The sequence below is a fragment of the Ictidomys tridecemlineatus genome, chromosome 14, assembly GCF_052094955.1.
Source record: "Ictidomys tridecemlineatus isolate mIctTri1 chromosome 14, mIctTri1.hap1, whole genome shotgun sequence".
NCBI classification, from domain to species: Eukaryota; Metazoa; Chordata; class Mammalia; order Rodentia; family Sciuridae; genus Ictidomys; species Ictidomys tridecemlineatus.
The window spans coordinates 49,534,601-49,558,365 of NC_135490.1; the positions used below are offsets into that span (position 1 = coordinate 49,534,601).

General features: G+C 58.2%; 2 protein-coding genes across 4 annotated transcripts; both read left to right on the top strand.

The window, feature by feature from the left end:
* The first annotated feature begins 374 nt into the window (after positions 1-374).
* On the top strand, positions 375-12,485 carry LOC144370525 (obscurin-like). The gene is made up of 13 exons (XM_078031332.1): positions 375-756; positions 6,941-7,019; positions 7,269-7,387; positions 8,480-8,512; positions 8,737-8,835; positions 9,023-9,241; positions 9,671-9,731; positions 9,959-10,029; positions 10,561-10,683; positions 10,852-10,990; positions 11,537-11,737; positions 11,888-11,967; positions 12,354-12,485. The coding sequence occupies exons 1-12, from the start codon at positions 375-377 to the stop codon at positions 11,964-11,966; spliced, it is 1,605 nt and encodes a 534-aa protein (XP_077887458.1). The 3' UTR covers position 11,967; positions 12,354-12,485.
* On the top strand, positions 12,370-22,698 carry LOC144370377 (obscurin-like). Of its 3 annotated transcripts, XM_078031131.1 has the most exons (11): positions 12,370-12,505; positions 13,363-13,552; positions 13,907-14,023; positions 14,114-14,278; positions 14,414-14,572; positions 14,760-14,937; positions 15,388-15,501; positions 20,088-20,255; positions 20,518-20,620; positions 20,917-21,046; positions 21,821-22,698. In XM_078031131.1, exons 2-11 carry the CDS (start codon positions 13,409-13,411, stop codon positions 22,097-22,099), a joined length of 1,557 nt encoding a protein of 518 aa, XP_077887257.1. In that variant the 5' UTR covers positions 12,370-12,505; positions 13,363-13,408; the 3' UTR covers positions 22,100-22,698. The 3 variants fall into 3 exon arrangements, 2 of the variants coding, with proteins under 2 accessions (XP_077887257.1, XP_077887258.1); XR_013430357.1 differs by lacking the exon at positions 20,518-20,620 and having other exon boundaries at positions 21,821-21,934; XM_078031132.1 differs by lacking the exon at positions 15,388-15,501 and having other exon boundaries at positions 21,821-22,697.
* Positions 22,699-23,765: the final 1,067 nt, after the last annotated feature.

Here is a 23,765-nt window from a genome sequence, read left to right on the forward strand (position 1 = left end):
AATCTCCTTCAGATACAGAGGGATGACTATATTCAAAGTAATGTGATTGGATACAATCAGCATGAAAAAAATAGCACTGGGAATTTTACATCCTTTGTGTAATTCCAGTGAGTGTTTTATACTCATAGCATATCTCAGTTAACACTATTTAACACTACTCAGTTAACACTACTTCAGGTGCTGGGCAGCTACATATGGTCCATGGCACCTGTACCACATGGCCTACTTGGAGTACATTTGTGCTTCTAACCCACTACCCTCAAGAGTGAGGTTAGACTTATCCTTCACTACTGTACCTCTAACAGCTTCCTAAAGCCGCTGCTCAGCCGCGGGGGCAACGGGGTCGGGTGGCGAGCGAGCGCAGGTCTTTTGCGATGGTGCCGGGCGGCGCTGGTCCCGCCCCTCCGCCCCTGTGCGACCGCCCGCTCCGCCCCCGTCGCTGCGCTGGCTCCGGGCCGCGCGGCCCCGCCCACTTCATGTGGCCCGGCCCGCCGCGGCTGTCGGCTGGGATCTGCGAGGCGGCGGTGGCGGTCCGCGAGGCTCGGGAGGCGGCGGCCGAGGCCCAGGCGGCGGCGCACGGGAGCGGCAGGAGCAGGCCCGGCCCTCGACCGGCCGCCCGGCTGCAGCATGTGCGCCCGCCGGGGGCTGCTGTGGCTGCCGCGCCGCTCGCCGCTCGCCGCTCGCTGCTCGCCGCGCTGTTCTTCTTCTCGCTCTCGTCCTCGCTGCTCTACTCCGTCTACGTGGCGCCCGGCAAAGGTAGGAGGGGGCCTCCGGGGACCCGACCCCGACCCGGGCCGGCGCGCCTGAGGCCGCCGCACCTTCCCGCCCGTTGCGCCCGGCCCCGGGGCCCCGCCCGCCGCGCCGCGGACCCCTTCCCACTCCCCCGCGCCGCGGACCCCTTCCCCCCCCCCCCCCGCGCCGCGGACCCCTTCCCCCCCCCCCCCCCCCCGCCCCGGCGCGGCTCCCGGCATTCGGCGCACCGACCTGGCGCCGGCGGCAGCGCCCCGCCGCCCGCGCATCCTCCCCCGGCGCCGGAGCCCCCTGCCCGCCCGAGCCGCGCTCCCGCGCCGGGTCTCCGGTTCCCCGGTCCCCGGGTCCCGCCGACCCCTGGCCCGCCTGCGCTGCCCACTCCCCCGCAGCGTCGTACCGCCTCTGGCCCCCGAGTCCGAGCCCAGGGAAGCGGGGTATCCGCGCCCTCCTTTCTTCCACTCGCCGGCTCCCAGCCTTGCGGGCGGGGAGGAGGCGGCTCCTCGTGTCAGCCAGCCGGTGCCTGCTTTAGGGACGGAGGAGGGGAAGTTTGAATTGGCCCCAGAGGAGGGACTGTGAGTAGGGTCTCCCGGGAACCGCTGCCAGGTGGAAGTGGCGGGAGCGTGGTGAAGACAGGGAAGGGGACTGGTTCTTCTCAGAGGCTCGTCCTCCAAGGAAGACAGTCCCGAGGAGCGCACCCCGCCCGCACGCACTGTGAGAACCCAGCAAGCGGAGGACAGAGGACATCCAGGTCAAACCTGGATCCCAGCCCCTGCCCGGGATGACCTTGGGCAGGTGACCGAGCCTCAGCTTTTCTTCTCTGTAAAATGGGGGTACAAACCCCAACCCATAAAGATTTAAGGGTGGAAGTAGGTAAATGCTTTTTAAAGCTATTATCACTATACCTGGTGCATGAGAGTTTTCAAAATAAGTAAAAACATTGATTATGTGTAAGTTTCAGAAAAGAAGGGAGTAGGTGGAAGATTTAAAGAATATCTTTACCTGTCTTGGCATCACCATGGAACTCAGATAAAACCTCAGTATTGAGCGAAAAATGAGCAGAAGATGCTGTTGGGGGGTGAGGCAAGGACACTAAATTCTGCTAAAAAATTCTGATTATTTGGGTGTCAGAGATGATGGTTTAGCTATAGGGAAAATGCCTTTTAGTATTGTAGTAGTAATGAGTGCCATTGTCTGTTGACTGCCAATACTGAACTAGCAGAACAGAGAAATTTCCAGATAGAGTAGGAGATTCTCTCCTGATTATTTAAAGAAGCATATTTTCCCTTGATGGTTAATATTGATGTTTGGTACTGTGAACTGGATCTGGGAAGCTGGAACAGGCAGCATGAGATTACCCTAACCATTTATTTACCCAGTGTAAATGCATCCCTCTAGGGAGGTAGAATATGTGGCTTGTTGGCAATGAATGATTAGATGGTAAAAAGATAGGGATTCTGGCAGAGCAAGAATAGATGACTAATTAGTGGAATTAATTGAGAAAATAATTCATTAGCATACTGGATATTAGATTTCTTAAAAGTGGATCCAAAGTGATGGGTTTGGACCCAGAGGCAGTGGTAGAGCCATTCTCCCCCTCCATTTGTGAAAGTGACAGGTATTTCTGGTCTGGTTCCATAAGTCAGCTGTATCTAAAGGGGAGACTGTGTCCCATGGAGGAGATAATCACCCTTTTGATTGGAAAGGTTTGGAGCCAAATTCTTCTACAGAGTTGAAAATTAGGATTAAAAATCCAAGGTCAAATATTTTCTCTGATCTGTAGAAGCTAAGCCACAATGGGAGAGGGGGGTGAGGGGGAAACTAGAAGTTCTGTAGATCAGACAGAGCCCACGGATGAGCTGCCAATTAGCAGTGCATCCAGTCCCTGCAGGATAGCAAGTCCTGTCAAGGAAACTGGACACGGTAGGCCTGTCCCTTCCTATCCTGTAGGCCCAGGGCTCCCCTCTCCCACCCAGGTTCTGGAGGGGCCCAAGGGACAGAATCTTTATGTCCAGGTGGAGGACCCCGTGGCTGTGCAGATAGTGCAGTCCCTCCACCAGCTGCTGGAGGTAGACCTTGACCTGTGGCAAATGCTGTGCTCAGGGAGGGGCCGCGGCCCTCCACCTTGACTCATCCTGCTTGAGTGCCCCAGTCTAGCACCTGGGACAAGCCCAAAGGGGTTGAGGAGAGGTAGCACCCTGAGCCCTAAGTGCCAAAGGGTAGGTGGCACCCTGAGCCCTAAGTGCCAAAGCCAGAGAAATCCCCAGGAACAAGCAAGGTGTGCAGGAAGCCAGGCAGTGCAGCTGGGCACAGAGCCTGGGTAGCCACGGGGCCTGGGATCCAGAGAGGCGGGGCCTGGGCCACATTTGGGGCAGCTGTGTCTGGGTGGGGCTGGGACCCGCATGCAGCTCAGGCCAGTGGCAGGCAGGTGCAGGGTCACCTCGGCTTCTGTCACCACTCTCTTCTTGAAGAGGCGATCCAGCAGCTCCTCTGATGAGCACCTGGGGCCTGGTCAAGGAAAGCAGCTGAGGCTGGAACCCACCAGGAGGTGGCCAGGACAGGGTTCCTGCGGTCTCAAGGGTGGGGTACTGGTGCTCAGGTTGAGGGGAGGTGCCATGGGCCCCTGGAACCCCAGACAGCATCCAGCCCAGATGAGGGGGGCTGCCTAGGGACTGAGGCCACAGGGCAGTGGTAGGGTGGGGGCACCTGGCCTGTCTGCACAAATCCCTCCTCAGGGGAGAGACAAGAACACAGGAACAGATCCAGCCACAAGGCCCTCCACACTGAGACCCCAGTCAGGGACCTATGGGCAGTGGGCAAAGACCTGGAGTAACCTGTGTAGGATACACCTCGCCTGACATCTGAGAGGTCACCCATGGGAGGAGACCCCTGGCCATCTCCACCGAGGACATCTGGACCCTCAGGAGCAGCTCAACCACTGACCCTGCCTGGTGACCCCCATGGACAACCCTCAGAGAGAAAGAACCCCCTGCCCAATACCATCAGGAGTGTCAAGAACAGGGCTGCTTGTCACACAGCATTGGCCACAGGAAGGTGGGCTGAGGCCGTCACAACCTGCCAGGCCCAGGGAGCATATGCTCCTCCAATCCCCAGCCTGGTGGCCACTGTACCCCTCCTCAAACCCCAAGGGGTCAGGAGAAGAAAGGATACAGTTCCAAAATGAGGATGAGGGTCTTCCGGGTCTCAAACTGGTCCAGCAGCCCAGTGACCAGTGGGTGGCTGACCGTGGCCAGGATATCTCGCTCCTGGTACACCTGGGCCCGAGTTCTGCTCTGCAGGGGGATGAACATGGCAGCACAGAATACCTTATTTCCTTTGTGCTGTACCCTTTTTACAAAGCCAAACACGCCTCTGGGGAGGAGGGAGGGGGATCAGGATGGTGACGCTGTGCCACAGGTCCTGGGCATCCCCGGGGCCAGAAGGGCTGGAGTGTACCTGCCAATCTCCTCCTTGACCTCGTAGAAGGAGTGCAGCTTCCTTCAATGGCTCTGCTCTTCTGAATCTGGCTCACTGTCTCCTGTGGTCAGCACAGAAGGTAGTTAGGACGGCAAAGGCACTGCCCTGGCCCTCGTCCCCAGTACTGTGGAGCTGGCAAGCTGTTCCCTGGGCCTGGGTCTGTGGCCCATGGGAACCTTGAGCTGGGGTCCCTGTGGGGACTGGGGATGCCATGTGGAGACCGAGCGGCCCTGGGCCTGGGAGGCTCTGCGGCTTACCCCCATGGACCAGCAGTTCCGCCTTGCAGAGCACCTGGCCAGCAGCATTGTGTGCGAGACAGGTATAGACGCCTGCATCTTGCTGGGCCACATCCTTCAGTAGCAGGCAGTGAGTGGTGCCATCCTTCTGCTGGCTCAGCTGGGCACTGTCCTCCATTTGGACACCGTCCTGAAACACCAGCAGGCCAGGACGCCATCAGCCCATCCCAGCATCAGGCCCACCTGCCCTTCCCTGGCACCTGCTGTGTGTCGGCCCCAGGTCCAGCCCCATGCCCAGCCATGATGGGCTTGGGGATTGCAGGAGGGGCCACACAGCTAGGATTGTGTGGTGCGGTTTTCGTACACACATGCACACACAGGTGCCTCCGGCCTCTGAGGGTCCCACCCTGCCTCCTTGGGCCAGCTCTTACCTTGTACCATGTCACAGTGGGCTGTGGGTGCCCCTCAATGACAGCCTCAAACTGTGCCGTACCACTCGCCTGGACCTGCACATCCTCAATGGTCACCTGCATGGTTGGGGGCCCTGGGAAGAGGTGGAAAGGGGGACATGAGGAGGGATTCCCAGGCTGCACAGCCCATACATGTGGTCAGTGAGGCTCTGAGTACACTCCAGGGCAACAGGCAACAGGGCCCCCTGGTAACTGGGAAGTTCTTCCTTCCATCCAACCACTGTCTCCCTGCTTTGCCCTCAGCTGGCCCAGCAGTCACGAGAACAGTCAAGACAAGGCAGGCAAAACATGCTAGGGGGTGATGGCTCTCTCCAGGACTGGGTCCAGCAGACACCGGATCTGTAGTGCCTGCCTCTCCTGGAGGAGAGCTCCAGCCCCCACCCCATTGTGGCACAAGAGAAGGGGTGGGGAACCTGGGCTGAAGCAGGCAGGGATCTAGCAGGCCCCTCTACCCTCCAAGCAACTGCCCCCAGCCCAGGCACTGCAGAGCCACCCTCACAGCACGCCCTGACCCCTGACCCCCATACTTGAACTTGTAGCACTGGTGTCTAATTAATTAGCAAATAGACACCAATTAATTACAGGGTCCCTGTAGCCTTGGTGGGCAGGCTGGCCAGGAAGACCAAGCTTTGACAGGAAGCCTGGAAAGGGCCCCACCCCATCCACTGGGGATGGCGTGTGACACAGCTGGAGTAGGGTGCCCAGGCTGTGGGCCTCAGGGAACTTCGGCCTGATGGAAACAGAGGTGCTAGCAGGGGCTGTGCCCACCAAAGCTTGCCCGACATGATCTCACATCTGGCTGCTCCTGAGGTGTCCTTAAAACACCTTCAGCCTAGGCAACAGGACCCTTGGTTGGCTTCTGTGAGCTGCCCTGGCAGGTTAATCCTGCCCCAGGGAGACCATGGGTCCTGATTTATATCCACTGGGTCCACCCCAGCGAGGAGCCTGGGCTTCTTACTAGCCTCTGAAGCAGGTTGTCTTGCCTGTCCCCAGGCAAACAGGGTCAGAGCTGAGCTGGGCTAGAGGACATGCAGCTGGCAGGTGCCCTGGCCACAGAACTGCTGCTGGTGTGTGTGGGGTCGTGGTGGAGGCTCCCCTGCATACAGGCATGCTTGGAGCTGTGGCATGGTGGGCACTGATGGCTGGTCTCCTTCCAGAGCTGAAAGAGCTCTTCACGTGTTTCTGATTCCGGGCTGCATCAGAGGCATGACCTCGGTCTTTCCCTTTCTTGGCCATGTTTTGGGGGCACTGTGTCTGGCCTGATGAAGGCTAGGGTCTCTGCTCTTTCTTGCCTGCTTGGGCTTTGCCACACGTATGCAAGTGCTGCCTGATGTGAGTCATAAAGACCCACATGTGTGCTTTCTTCTGGAAACTTGGTGGTAGCTTTGAAGTTGAGGTCTTTGGTTCCCTTGGAGGGAATTTGTGAGTTTGAGGTAAGGCTCCAAGTTCACTCTTTCTTAACACCATTTGTAAAAGACTATTTTCTTCCGTTTTATTGTCTAAGAAATCTTGTAAAGTCCCCCAATTTTACCTGAATGTCACTGAGAACGTGGCAAGAAGGGCCAGGGTTCTCGGGTCCTTGGCTAAGGTGCAGCTGCCATTCAGCTCCCACTGGCCCCAGGCCCAGAGCCCCACCTCCCAACCATCCTGCTGGGGTAGCGTCTCAGCATGGGCACTCTGGGGACTCTCGCTTGGCCCACAGTGGTGGAAGTCCAGCTTGTTGCCCCTTCTTGGCCAGAAATTCAAGTCTCTTTCTCTTGGTTTTGAGGCTTGTGTCTCCAACCTCTCATGCCCTGGTGGGATGGAACCAGAAGGTTCTGCCACTGTCCCTGTCTGCTGTTTCTGGAGACTCAGGTCATATGACATTTTGTGCTGGGCCTAAGAGGCTTGCAGTTAGTTATTGGTGTGGAAGAACGAGGCTGGGAACAGCAGGGGTGGGCAGGCCCAGGAGGGCGCGTCCCCCTGAAATCCCAAAGTCCTGAGCCTCCTCCACTCACTTTTCCTCCCCAGTGACCAGCACAGACTACAACACTGCCACAGACGCCACGGAGACCTCATCCTACTTCAGTGCCCAGGGATACCTGTCTAGGTGGGGCCACACAGACAGCAGCCCAGGGCCTCCCGGGAAGTGGTGATCTGGACTGGGTGGCTTAGATTGACTTTCCCAAGCCTGCAGCTTTCAGTCAGACCCTGTCCGTTTCTGTCCCTCTGCTCCTCCACTCAGGATACAGGGAACCTCAAACCTATCTGCCTCTGACCTTCACCCCGTGGGCCCTCCTGCCTGGACCCTCAGCCTGCTCCACTTTATGGCTACCCCCTTATTTGTCTTTTTTGCCAGCCGGGAGCAAGAGGGAACCGAATCAGATGAGGGGCAGCTGCCCCAGGTGGTGGAGGAGCTGAGGGACCTCCAGGTGGCCCCTGGTACACGCCTGGCCAAATTTCATCTCAAAGTGAAAGGTGAGGTGCTGGGGAGTGGGCACCGTAGCTGGAGGGAGGCCAGGAGCTGTCTCCCATTGGTCACACGTGGGAAGGGCCTGACCAGTGGAGGTCAGGAGGTCATGTGTGCCTGCTGCTGGGCAACAAGAGGCTGCCACCCCACCCCCACACCAGAGGCTCGCTGGCCTCTGAGCAACCTCTTTTCTGGGCCTTTGTCTGTCTCCCATCGAAAGAGTATAGTGCCCATTGAGAATGGTCGTGTGCTGACCACTCTCCTCCATGGGGTAGGCTACCCAGTCCCCAGATTGTACTGGTTCAAAGATGGCCAGCCCCTGTCTACATCTGCCCACATTCTCATGGCTGACAAGAAGACACTGCACACCCTGGAGATCGTCTCTGTCACCCGGGAGGACGTGGGCCAGTATGCAGCCTATATCAGCAATGCTGTTGGTGCTGCCTACTCATCTGCCCATCTGCTGGTCCGAGGTGTGTGCCCTGAAGGAGTGAGCAGTGCCATATGTACTGCATGCCAGGCCCCATCAGGCCGGGGCCCAGCCCATTGCCCTATGCACAGTGGCACAGATGGCAGAATTGCCCCACAGGAGCGGGTGCCCAGTGGGGCTTGGACGCCCTGAGTGATGAGCAGGCTCTTGGGGGAAGCGGACGAACACTGGGCCCAGCAGACCTGCACAAAGCCCCAGTGGCAGCTCTGACAAGAAAACTCCTGTGTCTTTATTTTCCCAAACGTTCTGAGCACTGAGAGCTGACTCCTAGTTTGACCCATACTGGTCCTGCGGAGAGACTGTTGCTGGGTCCTCCTCCTGCCTCTCAGGGTGCAGCCCCAGCTGCCATCTCCCAGTGCCCATGTGGTTCTAGGCGGGGCCCCAGATTCCCAGTGGGCACAGGGAGGGTGGGGATGTCACACGGATGTACACTGGAGTGTGAGTTCTTTGGCCTCCCGGCCAAAGTTTCAGGCAGGGTAATGGACCTTTGACCATGGGTGGGGCCATGCCCAGGTCCCCCCACTGGGCAGTAGGACCAGGACCTTCCCACATGTAGGGAAGCAAGGGAATCTGTGCATGCTGCACATCTGACTCCCTCTGCACTTTTCAGGTCCTGATGAACCAGAAGAGAAGTCAGCATCAGGTGAGATGGCCCTGTGGGCAGACAGAGGCTGGGTGGATTGTGGGCGTGAGGCCAGAGTGGACCAGCCCTGGGCCTGGTAGCGGTGGAGGTGCAGGAAGAGGGCTCTCTGGGGCCACAGGCACAGGTCGCAGAGAACTACCTGGGGTTCCCAGAACAAGGACATCAGGACGTGGGAGCTGAAGGAGGGGTGCCGGGTGTCTCCATGGCTGTCCTTGCTCTCCCAGATGTGTGTGAGCAATTGGTGCCACCCCGCATCCTAGAGAGGTTCACCCCCAAGAAAGTGAAGAGGGGCTCCAGCATCACATTCTCGGTGAAGGTGGAAGGTGGGCATCCTCACTCCCCGGAGAAAGATCACCCCCCCAGAGTCCCCATGCCACCCTCCCACAGTCCACCCATGCCACCCTGCGTGGCCTCCTGCTCCACCCCTCATATCACTCTTGCCAAGCACCCTCTTCTGGAGGCCCATAGCCAGTGGGGCTGTGTACCCACTGAGCCCTCTCCTGCCCACAGGATGCCAGGCCCCCACCATACACTGGCTCAAGGAGGAGGCCGAGAGAGGCGTGCTGTGGATTGGCCCAAACACCCCAGGCTACACTATGGCCAGCTCTGCTCAGCAGCACAGCCTGGTCCTGCTAGATGTGGGCCGGCAACACCAGGGCACCTACACGTGCATTGCCACCAAGGCCGCTGGCCAGGCCCTCTGCTCTGCCAGCCTGCATGTCTCAGGCAGTGAGTAGGGAGCCTGGGTGTGGTGAGGGACCAGCTTGGGATGTATGGCCTTCACCCACCTGTGATCCTTCTCCTGCAGAGCCCAAGAGCAGTCTGGGCCCAGTGGTGCAGGCCAGTTTGGCCTGGAACCTCAGCCCTGCCTGCATGGTGCACAGATGGCCTGCAGGCCCTGCCCAGAGCCCTCTGTTCAGCCCCTCTGAGCGATGGTGCTTGGAGGGCAGGCCTGTCCCCCAACCCCATGGGTGACCAAGTGCTGAGAGTGGACAGGGAGGTGGGCGCTTAGGCACAGACCCTTGCCAGGGCTTCTTAGGGACAGTGCAGGCAGGGCCCCCAGGGTGGTCTAGATGTCCTGGGTAGGGGTCCCAGCCCAGGACTCAAGGTATCAGAGTACAGGACTGGTCCTGACAGCTCCCCTGGATCTCTGGACAGTGCCCAAGGAGGAGGAGCAGGAGAAGATGAAGGAGGCTCTCATTTCTACCTTCCTACAGGGGTGAGTGGGTGCCCTGACTGACTTACCCAGTGGGCTAGGGTGGTGTAGCCCTGTGGGTGGCCACCCCCTTCCCTGTGCAGCTTCTCCACACTATCAAATGAAGTTTTTATGGGCCCCTTCTGGTGTGGAGCCACTGATTGTGGTGTCCTGGCCCCTAGGCCCCCCTCTATGGGGAGCAGAGTGGTGGGGTCCAAGCTGGGCTTGCAGGACACCCCTCCTCCCCTCAGGACCACCCAAGCCATCTCAGCACAGATGTCAGAGTCTGCTGGTCTCACCGACCTTGCTGGGCAGAGGAAAGGTATGCCCGGGTTGGGTGCAGGGGAGGCCGCCCTTTGGACCTGAGCAGCCTGGGCTCTAGGTTCCTGCCCTCTCATGGCCAGCTCCCAGCTCTGGTTGGAGTCAGAGCTATTTCTGACCTCTGTGGTCAGGGGGCCCATGCCCAGTGGGCTATGTTAAAAAGAGCCACAAAGTCACCTTGGCCCCCACAGCCCCAACCCTGCCTCAAGCCTGATGCCAGGCTGGACCCTGCCCAGCCCTGTCCTCAGCTCCCTCACCATCTGCCTGCAGCCCTGCCTGCCACCTGCTGCCCCTTAGCTGTGCTTGCCATTCTCTGGCCACTTGCTGCCTCTTCTGTCCAGACCCGCTCCCTTCATTCTCATCCCTGGTCACAGGCTCTGCATCCTGCTGACCTCACTGGTCTCTTCCTGCTGGCACCACCTCATGGTCTCCCTGCCAGGGCCTGGTCTCCTGCTCACCATCAGCCCCTAGGAGAATTGCAGTGAACTTTTGGGGGAAGCATGACCCCACAGTGTTGTGTTTGTTCCCCCAGGGGAGGCCCTGGTGGCTGAGGAGGCCCATAGCCACCTGTCCCTCACTGAGGTGGGTACAGAGGAATTCCTACAGAAACTCACCTCCCAGATCACTGAGATGGTGTCGGCCAAGATCACACAGGGTGAGGGGGCCAGGATGGGACCTCCCCAACCACAGGGGAGGCTGGGACCCTGTGTCCTCGCATGGGGCCTAGCTAGGACTCTGTGCCTGGGAGCCCTGGAGACTGGCTGGGTGGTAGGCAGTAGGGGGACAGCCTTCCAGGGACATCACAACTCTTGTGTTCGCCCAGCCAAGCTGCAGGTGCCTGGAGGTGACAGTGATGAGGAGTCCAAGACTCCGTCCACCTCCCCCCGGCAAAACGGTCGCGGCCCTCCTCCAGCGTCCAGGAGTCATCCTCAGAGTCAGAGGATGGGGACTCCCAAGGAGAGGTGGGTGGGCTGGGACCCTTAGGAACAGGGCTTGGGGCCTGACTTGCTGAAGAGACAATGGGGGGCTGCAAGGGCCTGGTGCTACCAAGGGAGGGGCATCACCCCCAGAGACACCAAGGGACACCAGAGGTTAGAGCAGAGGGCAGGGTCTCTGCACGTGGGTTCCTGCAGAGCACTACCTCTGATGTCACTCTCACTGCCATCTGTGGAGAGTGCACCTTTGCCTCCAGAGCCCACCACCTCTTGGGTTGCAGGGGGCAGTGGGCAGCAAGGTGCTGTGAGCAACCACAGTCTAGGCGCCCATCCACGTTGGCAGGAGCCAGCCCTCTCACTGCCATCTGTGCAGAGTGACCCTGGGGGCTCCTGCCCTGTGGCCCTGGACTGGGTACCTCTTCAACCCCTGGACTCAGCACCCTCCCCTCTGTGCTCTTGGGGGTTTTAGGGGGTTGGGAGAACCTATCCCTCCTCAGAGGTGGGGGGCAATGGGGGGCCTTGGCAGGCCTCACCCCTCTGGCCCCAAGACTTAGGCCCATTTCTCTTTATCAGATCTTTGATATCTATGTGGCCACGGCCAACTACCTACCCCTGGGGGCCGAGCAGGATGCCATCACACTGCGGGAAGGCCAGTATGTGGAGGTCTTGGACTCAGCCTACCCACTGCACTGGCTTGTGCACACCAAGCCCACCAAGTCCAGCCCCTCCAGGCAAGGCTGTGTGTCACCAGCCTACCTGGACAAGAGGCTCAAGGTATGGTAGTCCGGAGCTGGGGGAGGGTGCCAAGGCCCTGGGATCCTGGCCCTTCGCCAGAGAACCCTGGAAGTAAGGGACAGGAGCCCGGTGGCCACAGAGGAGGTGGAACAAACTGGTGCCCTGGAACAAACTCCTGTTTCTCAATAGCTGTCTCCTGAGTGGGGGCCCAGTGAGGCCCCCGAATTCCCCGAGGCCATGTCCGAGGATGAGTACAAGACCAGGCTGAGGTATGTGTTGGGGAGGGTTGAGAGTGGAGCCACAGCTGGCTGCTGGGCCTCAAGGGCCAGCTGGCATTCTGCCGTGCTTCTTCATGGGGGACCTGTGCTTGCTGAAGCTGTGTGAGCCTCCTTGGGTCACGGTCCTGCCCCTGGTTTCTGCAGCTGTGCCCTCCCAGAGCCTCATTCGGGAGGGCTTCCTGGGGAAGAGGTGGTGCCCTTGCTCCACCACCTACCCACTTTCTGAAACTGGGTGACAGGCTCCTGATCACAGGAACCCCATTTAACTGCAGTGCAAGGGAGCAAGCTCTCCATGTGTCCCTAGTCCCCATGTGGAGACTAGGGACAGTGGGAGCAGGGCAGCTGCTGGGCACTCCCTGATGCCACTCTTCCACCAGCTCTGTCATCCAGGAACTGCTGAGCTCAGAGCAGACCTTCGTGGGTGAGCTTCAGTTCCTCCAAAGCCACTACATACAGCACCAGCAGCCGTGGCCAGCCAGAAGGCAGTCATTTTTCGCAATGTACAGGACATCAGTCGCTTCCACAGCAGGTAGGCAAGGCCACACACATACATGTGAGGTGCACGCACAGCTGTGGGTCAGGCCTCGTGGAGGGTGACACTCAGCAGCTGGGGTAGGAACTCGATTTACCCATGGGCACATCCCACTTGTGTGATGCCCCAGTGACAGACGCTCGCCATATGGGTTGAAGGCTGAAGAATACCTGCCACCCATGAGCACTCACACAGGCCCATGTGCATGCACATGAATGTACACGGGCACACGGGAAGTCCCATGTGCACACCACATATGCTCACGCACCCAGCCTCAAATGTGCATGGACATGTGCTTGATATGTGTGTGCACATAGTGTACATGTGTGCACACATACATATGTGAATCCTGTACAAAAATGTACATACATGCTGGATACACATAGATATGTGCACTCACATGCATGCTGATCTCCATGCACATGTACTCTTGCACACTCACACAAGAATTTGAGTGCATGTGTGTGCCATGTGCACATCCACAGACACATTCAGGCAAACACATGCACACATATTATACACACATGCCACACATGCATGGTCATATCTGCACACTTGTGTATACATGCACAGCCACATGCATACACACATGCACCCACACACGTGCACATGTACATGCATGTACCCACATATACATGCTCACATACTACACATCTGCACACTCGTGGGCAAGTGTACATACCCATGCACTTCTGTACGTGCCCACATGTCTGCACACCCAGCTTAGTATACTCAGTCTCACAGACCCAGAACCCACTCCTGGGCAAGAACCATAGCCTCTCAAGGACAGGGCCCAGGACTGGGCTGTGAGCTGTGCCTGACCCTGTCCCTGACCCTGTCCCTCTCTGTGGCAGCTTCTTGCAGGACCTGCATCGCTGTGACACAGATGATGATGTGGCCATGTGCTTCATCAAGAACCAGGAAGCCTTTGAGAAGTACCTGGAGTTCCTGGTGGGCCGTGTGCAGGCAGAGTCCATGGTTGTCAGCACGCCAGTCCAGGAGTTCTACAGGGTGCCCATGCCTGGCTCCATGGCGTTGGCCACGGTACCCCTCCCTGGCTACTCCCAGGCCTAGTGCTGGCCTTGACTCCCACCAGAAAACTCACTGACCTGAAAGTCCCCTGTGGCTTAGCCCTTGTCCTGTGCTCATGGCCTTAGTTCATATTCCCTGATCTCTTTCCCCACAGTCCCCAGTGACCCTTGAGCCCTGTAGCTCTGTGCTCCTGGGCTGGCCACTTCACTGCCCAAGTTCTGTGCATGCGTCCGGCTAGATGGTAACACAGCCATTGTCCAGGTTCAGGGCCAGGTGTGAGAGTGCCCCTGGGATGTCCTCTACTGTCAGGATGCCCTAACTGGAGCTGTGCTTTCTTGCCTGAAACCTGCCCTGTGGTGCCTACAGAAATGCACTGAGGAGATGCTGTCTGCTGGGGACCCCTCGCAGCCACTGCCACCACCACTGCAGCACTACCTGGAGCAGCCGGTGGAGCGGGTGCAGAAGTACCAGGCTCTGCTCAAGGTGGGAAGCCCTGTCCTGCCCCAGCCCTGAATGTCCAGGCCAGGCCTTGGGGCTGAAGCGGTCTGGGTCCTGACCCTTGGTCCGCCTCAGGAGCTGATCCACAACAAGGCTCGGAACCAGCAGAACTGCGCCCTTCTGGAGCAGGCCTACGCAGTCGTGTCAGCGCTGCCCCAGCGTGCTGAGAACAAGCTGCACGTGTCCCTCATGGAGAACTACCCCGGCACCCTGGAGGCCCTGGGGGAGCCCATCCGCCAGGTGGGGGGACTTGTGTCTGCTGCCATGTGGTGGGGTGTGGCTTTTGTGGGTGCTGGGCTCATAGATGACCCTGGGGTCTGCGCCCAGGGATGGGTCCAGGCAACCACAGTCCAACCACATCTACTCACACCCCAGGGCCACTTCATTGTGTGGGAGGGCTCACCAGGAGCCCGAATGCCTTGGAAGGGCCACAATCGCCATGTCTTCCTGTTTCGGAACCACCTGATGATCTGCAAGCCCCGACGAAACTCGCACACCGACACCTTCAGCTATGTGTTCTGGAATATGATGAAGGTATGTGGTGCCAGGGGCTGGGGGTGTCATGCAGGCCAGTGGAGGTTTCCCTGTTCCTGGGCTCCAGGGTGGCCACTGGAGCAGAACTTGCCATTGTTCTGGGATGACCTGGGCATAGCCCTACTGGACCCTGTCTGTCTAGGGATGCTTAGCTCTGTCCTCCCACTAATGTTGCACCCCTCAACAGCTAAGCAGCATCGACCTGAACGACCAGGTGGAAGGGGACGACCTTGCCTTCGAGGTGTGGCATGAGCGGGAGGACTCTGTGCGCAAGTACCTGCTGCAGGCGTGCACAGTCATCATCAAGCACTCCTGGGTGAAGGAGATCAGCAGCATCCAGCAGCGCCTGGCCCTGCCTGTGTGGCGTGAGTGTCCCTGGTGCTGTGCTGGTGTGGGGACCTGAACATCACTTAGATGCCCAGCGGGCTGCATCCAGGCCGGGCACGTGGGCATGGGTTGCTTTCTGCACTGGTGGCTTGGTTCTCCCCTTCGTCAGATCTAGCTGAGGGACCAATGGCTTTGGCCTCCCAGGGAGCCCCATAGCAGGTGTTGAGCTGACCCTGGGACACAAGGGATGTAGTGGGGACATGGCATAGCTCCAGACTTGGAGTATCTGACCAGGTCATGTTTGGGTGTGATGGTCTTGTACCCTGGTCTGTCCCTGCCTCGTGCAGCCACACCCAGCTTAGTCAGTAACCAGGCCCTTGGATGTGAGGCCACTGCTGTTGTTGGGGGCAATTTGCCAGGGTGCACCCAGGGGACATAGGCCTGACATCCCACCCTCAAAGTCCTCAGACCCCCACATGTGTCCTCAGGTCCTCTGGAATTTGAAGAGGAACTGGCTGACTGCACGGCTGAGCTGGGGGAAACTGTAAAGCTGGCTTGCCGCGTGACTGGCACACCCAAGCCTACTGTCAGCTGGTACAAGGGTACCTGCTAGGGCCTACAGACTGACCCTTCACATGAACCCCTACCAGGGGTGGGCTGCACGGGGGCTGAGGACAGCATGGGGTCTGGTCAGTGGGCTGGGCATGGGGAACAAGAGACAGTCCAGGCCTGTTCAAGGGCAAACATCCTGGGGATGGACAGTGAACAGGTAAGTCAGGTGGTGCCATGGCCACCCAAGGGAATGAGCAGGGTGAGGAGTCAGCACAGGGCCGAGACAGACATGCCTGAGGGCAGCCGAGAGAGCACCAGGACCACAGAGGGGGCCACAGGCAGGCACCTGGGTGCAGGAGAGGCCTGTAAACTTAATGGGCCAGGAAGGGTGCTGATCACACTGCGCCTTCAGGGTCACAGAGCACAGGCCTTACGTGGCTCACGGATGGGAGCTGCCAAGGTCAAGGGAAGTCAGGTGTCTCCCAGGCCCGTCTCACTTGACACTGCCACAGGCTTGGGGTCCCGAGACCATCCTCACTTCCTGCACCTCCATAGGCTTGGGGTCCCGAGACCACTCTCACTTCTGACGTCCAGTTCACTGGTCCCCAAGGTTGCCTTCAGGTTCAGTGATTCACCAGAAGGTCTTGGAGTTCAGAGCTATTATGCTCAGGGTTAGGGTTTACTTCAGCATAAAGACAAGACTGCAGCCCCTGAGAAAAAAGAAGAGCACTTCGGGAGGGTCCAGTGTCACCACTTATGAGCTCCCAGCCTCCTGCTCCCAGTGCAGTGAGGAAGAGCACCTTCTTCTCCCAGTGACACCTGAGAACACAAACAGACCTATGCCAACCAGGAGGCTTAATGAGACTTGACGTCAGCATTTGTCACTGGAACTCTGTCAGACCTGCATGGCTGACCACTCATGTGGCTGACCTCAGGCTCTAGTCCTCCTGAAGTCAAGATTAATGGCCTGAAGCCCACTATGAATCTCACGTTAGCATAGAAGACAGCATGGAGCTCCACTAGGAAGCTCATTGTTAGTGTAGACGCCAGTGTGGCCTGGGTCATCTATCAGGAATCTCCTCATTGGTGTAGATGCCAGTGTGGCCCAGGAATCTCGTTACTGCCATAGACACCAGCATGGCCCTAGTCATCCACTGGGAATCTCGTCAAAGGTGAAGACACCAGCATGGCCCAGGTCACCCACAGGTATTTTGTCATTGGCGTAGATGCCAGCATGGCCTGGGTCACCTACTAGGAATCTTGTTGGCGTAGTGCTGGCTTGGCCTAGAGCATCCATCAGTAATCTCATTATTGGTAGAGATGCCAGCATTGCCCTGGTCACCCACCAGGAATCTCATCATTGGCATAGAAGCCTTCGTGGCCTGGAGCATCCTCCAGGAATCTGTTCATTGGTGTAGACACAGCATGGCCTGGGTCACCTTCTAGGAATCTCGTCGTTGGCATAGACACTGGCATGGCCTGGGTCACCTATTCTCAGAATGGCCTGAGAATCCCCCCAGGAATTTCATTGTTGGCATAGATGCCAGTGTGGTCCAGGTCACCTACTAAGAATCTCCTCATTGGCATAGATGCCAGCGTGGCCCGGGTCACCCACCAGGAATCTCCTAGTTGGTATAGAGGCTAGCATGGGCCAGAGCCTCCTCCATGAATGCCATTGTAAAATAGAGTGTCCAGTCTGGTCCTGAGCCACAAACCCCTAGGCTAGCCCATCTTTTGTGGCCCAAGGTTCCAGAAAATCCGAGGCTCTTCCCTGGCAGACTGTTCTCGGGTCCCAAGGCACCTTGCTGGTGCCAGGGATCAACATGATTCCTTTGGGCAGCATGGAGCATTGACTACATGGAAACCCCATGGTCTTGTGAGCAGCACGGGGCATGGTTCAGATCTGTCATCTTTCACCTTGGCTGTAGTGCCAAGGGCCTGCTTAGGGACATGGCATCATGTTGGTGGTGGCCATGGTTGCATCCTGGATGCATTTTGAAGGCAGAGCCAGCCAGATTTGCTGATGGGTTGCATGGGGTGTGTGGAAGAGAGATGGCATCCAGGGAGCAGCACAGGGGTTGTGGACACCAGAGGCCACTGGTCCTATTCACAGAGGTGGGGCAGACCCACAGGGAGGCAGGCTGGTACATTCTGAGCTGGGCAGGGAGGAAAGAAACCCAGATTTGTGAGATTTTGAAGAATCCAGGTACCCATTGGGCTCCAGGTGGTTATGGAGGGGATAGCTTGAGAATAAATCTAGAGCTTAGGAGAGATGTCTGGCTGGAGGTGAGAGATGGCAGGCAGGTCCTTGGCATATAGTGTGTCTGAAACTATGGGTCAGGTCTAGTGCACAGCCCTCAAAACATTCCCAGCAGCTCAGGAGACTGAGACAGGAGGATGCAAGTTCAAAGCAGCCTCAGAAACCTAGCAAGGCCCTAAGCAACTTAGTAAGACCCTGTCTCTAAATAAAATGTAGAAAGGGCTGGGATGTGATTAAGGCCCTTGGGTTCAATCCCTGGTGCCAGAGAGAGAGAGAGAGAGAGAGAGAGAGAGAGAGAGACTGAGGTCAGTTTGAATGTGGAATGAGTGTGAAGAGATAAGGCAGGCTTCAAGGCTTGGGATCTGGGATTCACAGAGTCAGAGAGGTGAGGAACATAAGTGAAGGGGCGGCAAGCCAGAGAGATGGGAGGGACCCCAGAAAGCTAGCGAGGAAGGGCAGCCAGGCAGAGAGGGCCCAGGAGTGCCAAGAGCTCTGGCCAGCCCCCAAAACAATGAATGAGTCCAGCTTCCTTTCCTGGGTGATGAGGCTAGCGAGCTGCCGTGTCAGTGGGCTTCAGTTTAGCTAGACCATGCGAACCCAAGCCCATGAGTGGAGACCCTTGGATCCAGATTCTCATGGAGTCAGCTGCCTTGCATCAGGGAGTGGAGTGGAGAGCAGAGCCCACCCTGCCCTTGGGGGACATCCACTCATTCACAAAGCTCTCTTCCTTTTGATGAATGCTGGGCAGCCCTTATCTCTTGTTCCTCAGGGAGTCCAATTGGCCTATCCCTGAGTGGAAGATCACAAGGCCTCACTGGGTTGGGCATCTGGTTTCCTCCAAAGCCCCACTGCATGCTGAGAGCTGATTTTCAAAAGTGGTATCTGACAGCCATGTCTGGCAGGGGATAAGTCCCAGACCCAGGGGACGCTTCACTCATCAAGGGCTCTAGCCGTGAAACGGTCTGTCTCAGGAACGTGCGACGTGTCCATTTCCTGATGTGCCAACAAGACACCTGAGTCTGGGTTACTTATAAAGTGAAGAGATTGTTTTCAGATTGAAAGTCCAAAGGGCATGGTGCCATCTGGTGGGGTTCCCCTTGGTGGCCTCATGACTTCTTGGGAGTCTTGCCAGGGGGAAGGAGCAGTTGCAGTGACAGGAAGACAGGGGATCAGGACCAGGCTGGTTTTATAGCAGCTTGCTGACCTCTGGAGACCAGCACCCATCCCTTCCAGTCAGTGCCCTCAGTGACTGAATTCACTTCTGCTGGGGCCCCACCTCTCAGGAGGGGAGCGCTCCCAGGGCACCCCATTCGGAGCCACCCATCTGGAGCTGCTGGGCTTGCATGACCTATGTATGTGCCTACAACCTGGGCCCATGGGGGCAGCAAGTAGATAGAGCTGGTGGTGACCACTCTAGTAGCCAGCTCTCTTTGACCATTTCTGATGGCCATACAAGGATATCAAGTTGCGATTCATCTTCTCATTACCTTGGCTGCCTCTGTGCTATAGCAAGGCCTGGCACTTCCTCTGCCAGCCACGCAAAGGCTGGAAAGTTGGGGTGTGGCATCCACGCTTTACTGCCAGGTGTTTGCGTGGAGCTGTCCCAGCTTAGCTGGTTAACTGTCAAACCAAATGGCCATGCCACTTGCAGCAGCCCCTGGGTCAACAAGGGCACATTGCACTAGTGGCCTCAGGAAGACCAGCAGGATGCCTGGCTCCCCCTGAGCAGAAGGCTGGTGTTAAGGGTCCACTATGTGAACTCAGAGTCACGTGCAGTTTCAGGCCAGAGTTCAGATGCAGACATCATCGCCATGGCACCCAGAGGTCCCTGTCCACAACTGGGTGGCCTGGTGCCTGTGTCCAGCACAGCCATGGAAATTTGAGTTCCTTCTCGAAGCCCCCTGCAGATTGGATGGGTAGAAGGGCCCTCCATCCCTCTGCATGCTGTGATGAGGGATGAGGTATGGGTGGGAGGGAAGGGGTGTTAGGCAGTGGATTATGTATGTAGCTGTAGGCTTGGTGGGATTGAGTGAGGATGGGCCCATAGCCAGGGAGCTGGGCGTGATCAGCACATGGGAGGTCCGCAGGGAGTCACACTGGGGCGGTGGGGTGACCATGGACTTAGCTGTCCATGTGGATGTCTTCTGTCAGGTTCAGGTCTCTTCATTTGGCCCTGCCTCTAGCTAATGTCCAAGGTGGACATAGAGACACAGAGACAGAGGTCTGGGCCACACCCTCTGTGTAGAGAGGGTAGAGAGAGAAAGAGAGAGAAACAGAGACAGACCCAGAGAGGTACAGACCAGCCCCAGCCTCTCATCCATCTGGGCAGGCTTACAAGGTCCCTGCCTGACAACAGCCCTCACTCCTCCTTTCTAGATGGGAAGCCAGTGGAAGTGGACCCTCACCACATCCTCATCGAAGACCCAGATGGTTCCTGCACCCTCATCCTGGACAACCTGACTGGGGTCGACTCTGGCCAGTATATGTGCTTTGCGACCAGCGCCGCTGGCAGTGCCAGCACCCTGGGAAAGATCCTGGTGCAAGGTGAGCCTGGAGGCCCGTGGGGCAGGGAGACACCCTGACCAAGCCCACCATGTGGCTCTGGTGGATGGGTGGAAGGGCCTTCCATCCCTCTGCTCACTGTGATGAGGGACTGGGTGTGGGTGGGAGAGAAGGGCAGGCAGGCAGGCATGGGAGGGTGGAAGCCCTATGTGGTCAATGGCTCACTTAGGGCTCAGGAAGAATGTGGGGGCTCGGACACCCCCAGCTCCATCAGAGTGGCTCTTTGTGTCTCTCCACCCTGCAGTCCCGCCACGGTTTGTGAACAAGGTCCGGGCCTCACCCTTTGTGGAGGGAGAGGATGCCCAGCTCACCTGCACCATCGAAGGTGCCCCACACCCTCAGATCAGGTGGGCCAGCACATGGTGGGGCACCAGGGAAGGGGCTTCAGGCTCCTGTCTGCAACACAAGGGTTGTGCAGCTGTACGGGGCTGGGCACAGTGACTGTCTGATCACTGAAGAGAGGGCATTGTGGGGCTGAGACCCACTGGGCATGGGGCCTCTGCCACAAGATAGCATGGCCAAGCTGGATGTGGGCATCCAGAGGGTGGGTTCACCAAGGACTATAGCATCTGGGCCAGGGCAGCGGCTCTGCAGCACAGGAAATGTCACACCCTGCCTCATGGACTCTTGTGACGGGTTCTAGGTGGTACAAAGATGGGGCCCTGCTGACCACGGGCAACAAGTACCAGATGCTGAGTGAGCCCCGCAGCGGCCTGCTGGTGCTTGTGGTCAGAGCAGCTGGCAAGGATGACCTGGGACACTATGAATGCGAGGTAAGATGGGTGGGCAAGGAGCCTCATGGCCAGCTGTCCACTGGGGCTTGACAAGGGAAGGGCCTGGGCCCTTGGCACAGGCCCGGAGACACCAGGCCACTGTAACCCATCATCCCCAACCCACCACACCATGTCTGGCCTTGCTCCTCTTCCACACGAGGCTGAGCCCTGCCACCTGCCATTGTTCCCACCCTCTCAAAGAAGCCCTTTGGTTTTTGCCTTTCTAGGGAACCCAGTGCTGACCTCAATTTTCATCCATTTATGTAAAAAGTAGTGTTAGTTTCCACCTTTGCCTGGTGTCACATAGGTGGGACCCTACAGAAGGAAGAGCTGCCCTGTCCCTATTCATTGTCCAGAGGCCCAAGGCTGGGGCTCCTGAAGGCAAGGCCCAGTCTGAGCCTCTGGTCTTCAGGGCCTGTCCTGGCACACCGTGACATTGAGCAGGTGTGTGCCCGTTACAGGGCCTTTGAGAGCCCCAGGCTCCAGTCTCTGGCTCTTGTCTAGAGGCCAGCCTCCTGCATGTGGGCCCCACATGCAAGTTCCAGGAAGCAGGGAGACCCAGCCAGCTCTGCACTTCAGGGGCTCAGAGCCACACACAGCCAGCAGCCATCTGCACAGTGCAAGATGCCTGGGCGAGGCCCTGGCTGGGAGCCCTGTCCCCTTTGAGGGACACAGTCTCAGTGGGGACCTAAAACTAAAGACCGCCAGAGTGGTCGAGAGACAGCTATGTCCCTTGAGGATAGGGGTCCTGAGTGGTTTCTGTCCATCCTGCAGCTGGTGAACCGGCTTGGCTCCACTCCTGGTGGTGGGGAGCTGTACATGCAGAGCGCTGTGCTGCCGGCCCAGGAGCAGCGCCACAGGGAGCAGACTGTGGCTGCCATAGAAGGTAGGTGCCACCAAGCCTGTTGCCCATGCTGCCTAGGTGGGTCCTCAGGCTTGAGCCTTGTGTCACAGCTGCACAGCCAGCCAGGACTGGGGGGCAGCAGACCCACCATGTCTCAGAGCGGGTGCACTTCCTGCAGGGGTGGCTGGGCAGGCATCTTGGGCAGATGACCTGGCTAGAAGAGGAGGCTGTGGGGAGGAGCCCAGAGGCTGCAGGCCACGTGGTCTCAGCACCTGTGGGGCAGGCAGAGGTGGCCAGGAACCCAGAATGAGTGCTGGAAAGGCTGCTCTGTGTTGGGGAAGTGTGAGCCCTGACCCTGGCCTGCAGGACAACCCACAGAGTCACTTCTGACCCAGGGCACCCTGCCTGGCAGTGGTCACACAGGCCTCCTGCAGGCAGCAGCTGGGATGGGCTGCACTTCTAGAGAAGGGGGTTTCCCCCTGAGGGCAGAGGCAGGACAGTAGGACATCTGGGGAAGAGCGTCTACACTGAGGGCAGAGGGCAGGACAGTAGGACGTCTGGGGAAGGGCGTCTACACTGAGGGCAGAGGGCAGGACAGTAGGATGTCTGGGGAAGGGTGTCTCAACTGAGGACAGAGGCAGGACAGTAGGATGTCTGGGGAAGGGTGTCTACACTGAGGACAGAGGACAGGACAGTAGGACATCTGAGGAAAGGGCATATCCACTGAGGGCAGAGGGCAGGACAGTAGGACGTCTGGGGAAGGGCATCTCCACTGAGGGCAGAGGGCAGGACAGTAGGACGTCGGGGGAAGGGCATCTCCACTGAGGGCAGAGGGCAGGACAGTAGCACGTCTGGGGAAGGGACATATACACTGAGGGCAGACGACAGGACAGTAGGATGTCTGGGGAAGGGCGTCTGGGTAGAGGCAGCACAGTAGGACGTCTGGGGAAGGCATCTCCACTGAGGGTAGAGGCAGGACAGTAGGAAGTCTGGGGAAGGGGCGTCTACACTGAGGGCAGAGGGAAGGACAGTAGGACATCTGGGGAAGGGGCCTCTACACTGAGGGCAGAGGGCAGGACAGTAGGACGTCTCAGGATGGGGTGTCTACACTGTGGGCAGAGGCAGGACAATAGGATGTCTGAGGAAGGGGCGTCTAAACTGAGGGCACAGGCGGACAGTAGAATGTCTGGGGAAGGGCGTCTACACTGAGGGCAGAGGGCAGGACAGCAGGACATCTGGGGAAGGGCGTCTCCACTGAGGGCTAAGCTGATGAGTGGAGAGTCAGATATTGGTCTGGCCCTTTCCCACCAGGCTGAATTGGCCTTAGAGAGGCCAGAGCATTTGTGGTTTAGTGTCCCTGCCCTGGCCTAGGTCACTCCCAGGGTCACAAGTCACTCCTACAAGGCCCCATCTGGGTGAGCCAGTGCCCAGGCCACCAGGATGGGAGGAGGGCCACTGTTATATATCTTGGCTCCCAGGTGGAGTTGCCCCCCTGGAAGGGCTGCCTTGGCAGGTGGGGAATCCTTGTACCTAGGGCCATCGAGCAGAGGCTGGACCCATGTTTGTGGAGCCACAGCTTCCACAAGAGGGTGGTTGGAAAATGTGTCGTCCAATTCCTGAGCACAGGCTCCTGTGGAGTGTTCCCACTGCAGTCTGTCCATCCCAGGGACCAACACACAGGGTCTCTGTCCCTCTGGACCTTCAGAGGACCCGGCCAGCCAAAGCCCTAGATCCCAACCCTAGGAACTTCGAAGCCCCTGTGGCCCTCATGGACTCTTTCTCCAAGGGCAAGTCCCTGTGTGAGGGCTTGTGACCCTCACCTGCCATATTGGACCTGTGTTCCTGGGGACCCGTGACATAATACTGTCCCACAAC

Excerpts from the sequence above, each read along its gene's own strand:
- LOC144370525 (XM_078031332.1), top strand. The coding sequence starts at position 375 with ATGGTGCCGGGCGGCGCTGGTCCCGCCCCTCCGCCCCTGTGCGACCGC. Across the intron at positions 757-6,940 it reads CTACGTGGCGCCCGGCAAAG|TGACCAGCACAGACTACAAC; the intron begins GTAGGAGGGGGC and ends TTTCCTCCCCAG. Across the intron at positions 9,732-9,958 it reads ATTTCTACCTTCCTACAGGG|GACCACCCAAGCCATCTCAG; the intron begins GTGAGTGGGTGC and ends TCCTCCCCTCAG.
- LOC144370377 (XM_078031131.1), top strand. The coding sequence starts at position 13,409 with ATGTGCTTCATCAAGAACCAGGAAGCCTTTGAGAAGTACCTGGAGTTC. Across the intron at positions 14,573-14,759 it reads TGTTCTGGAATATGATGAAG|CTAAGCAGCATCGACCTGAA; the intron begins GTATGTGGTGCC and ends ACCCCTCAACAG. Across the intron at positions 21,047-21,820 it reads TGGGACACTATGAATGCGAG|CTGGTGAACCGGCTTGGCTC; the intron begins GTAAGATGGGTG and ends TCCATCCTGCAG.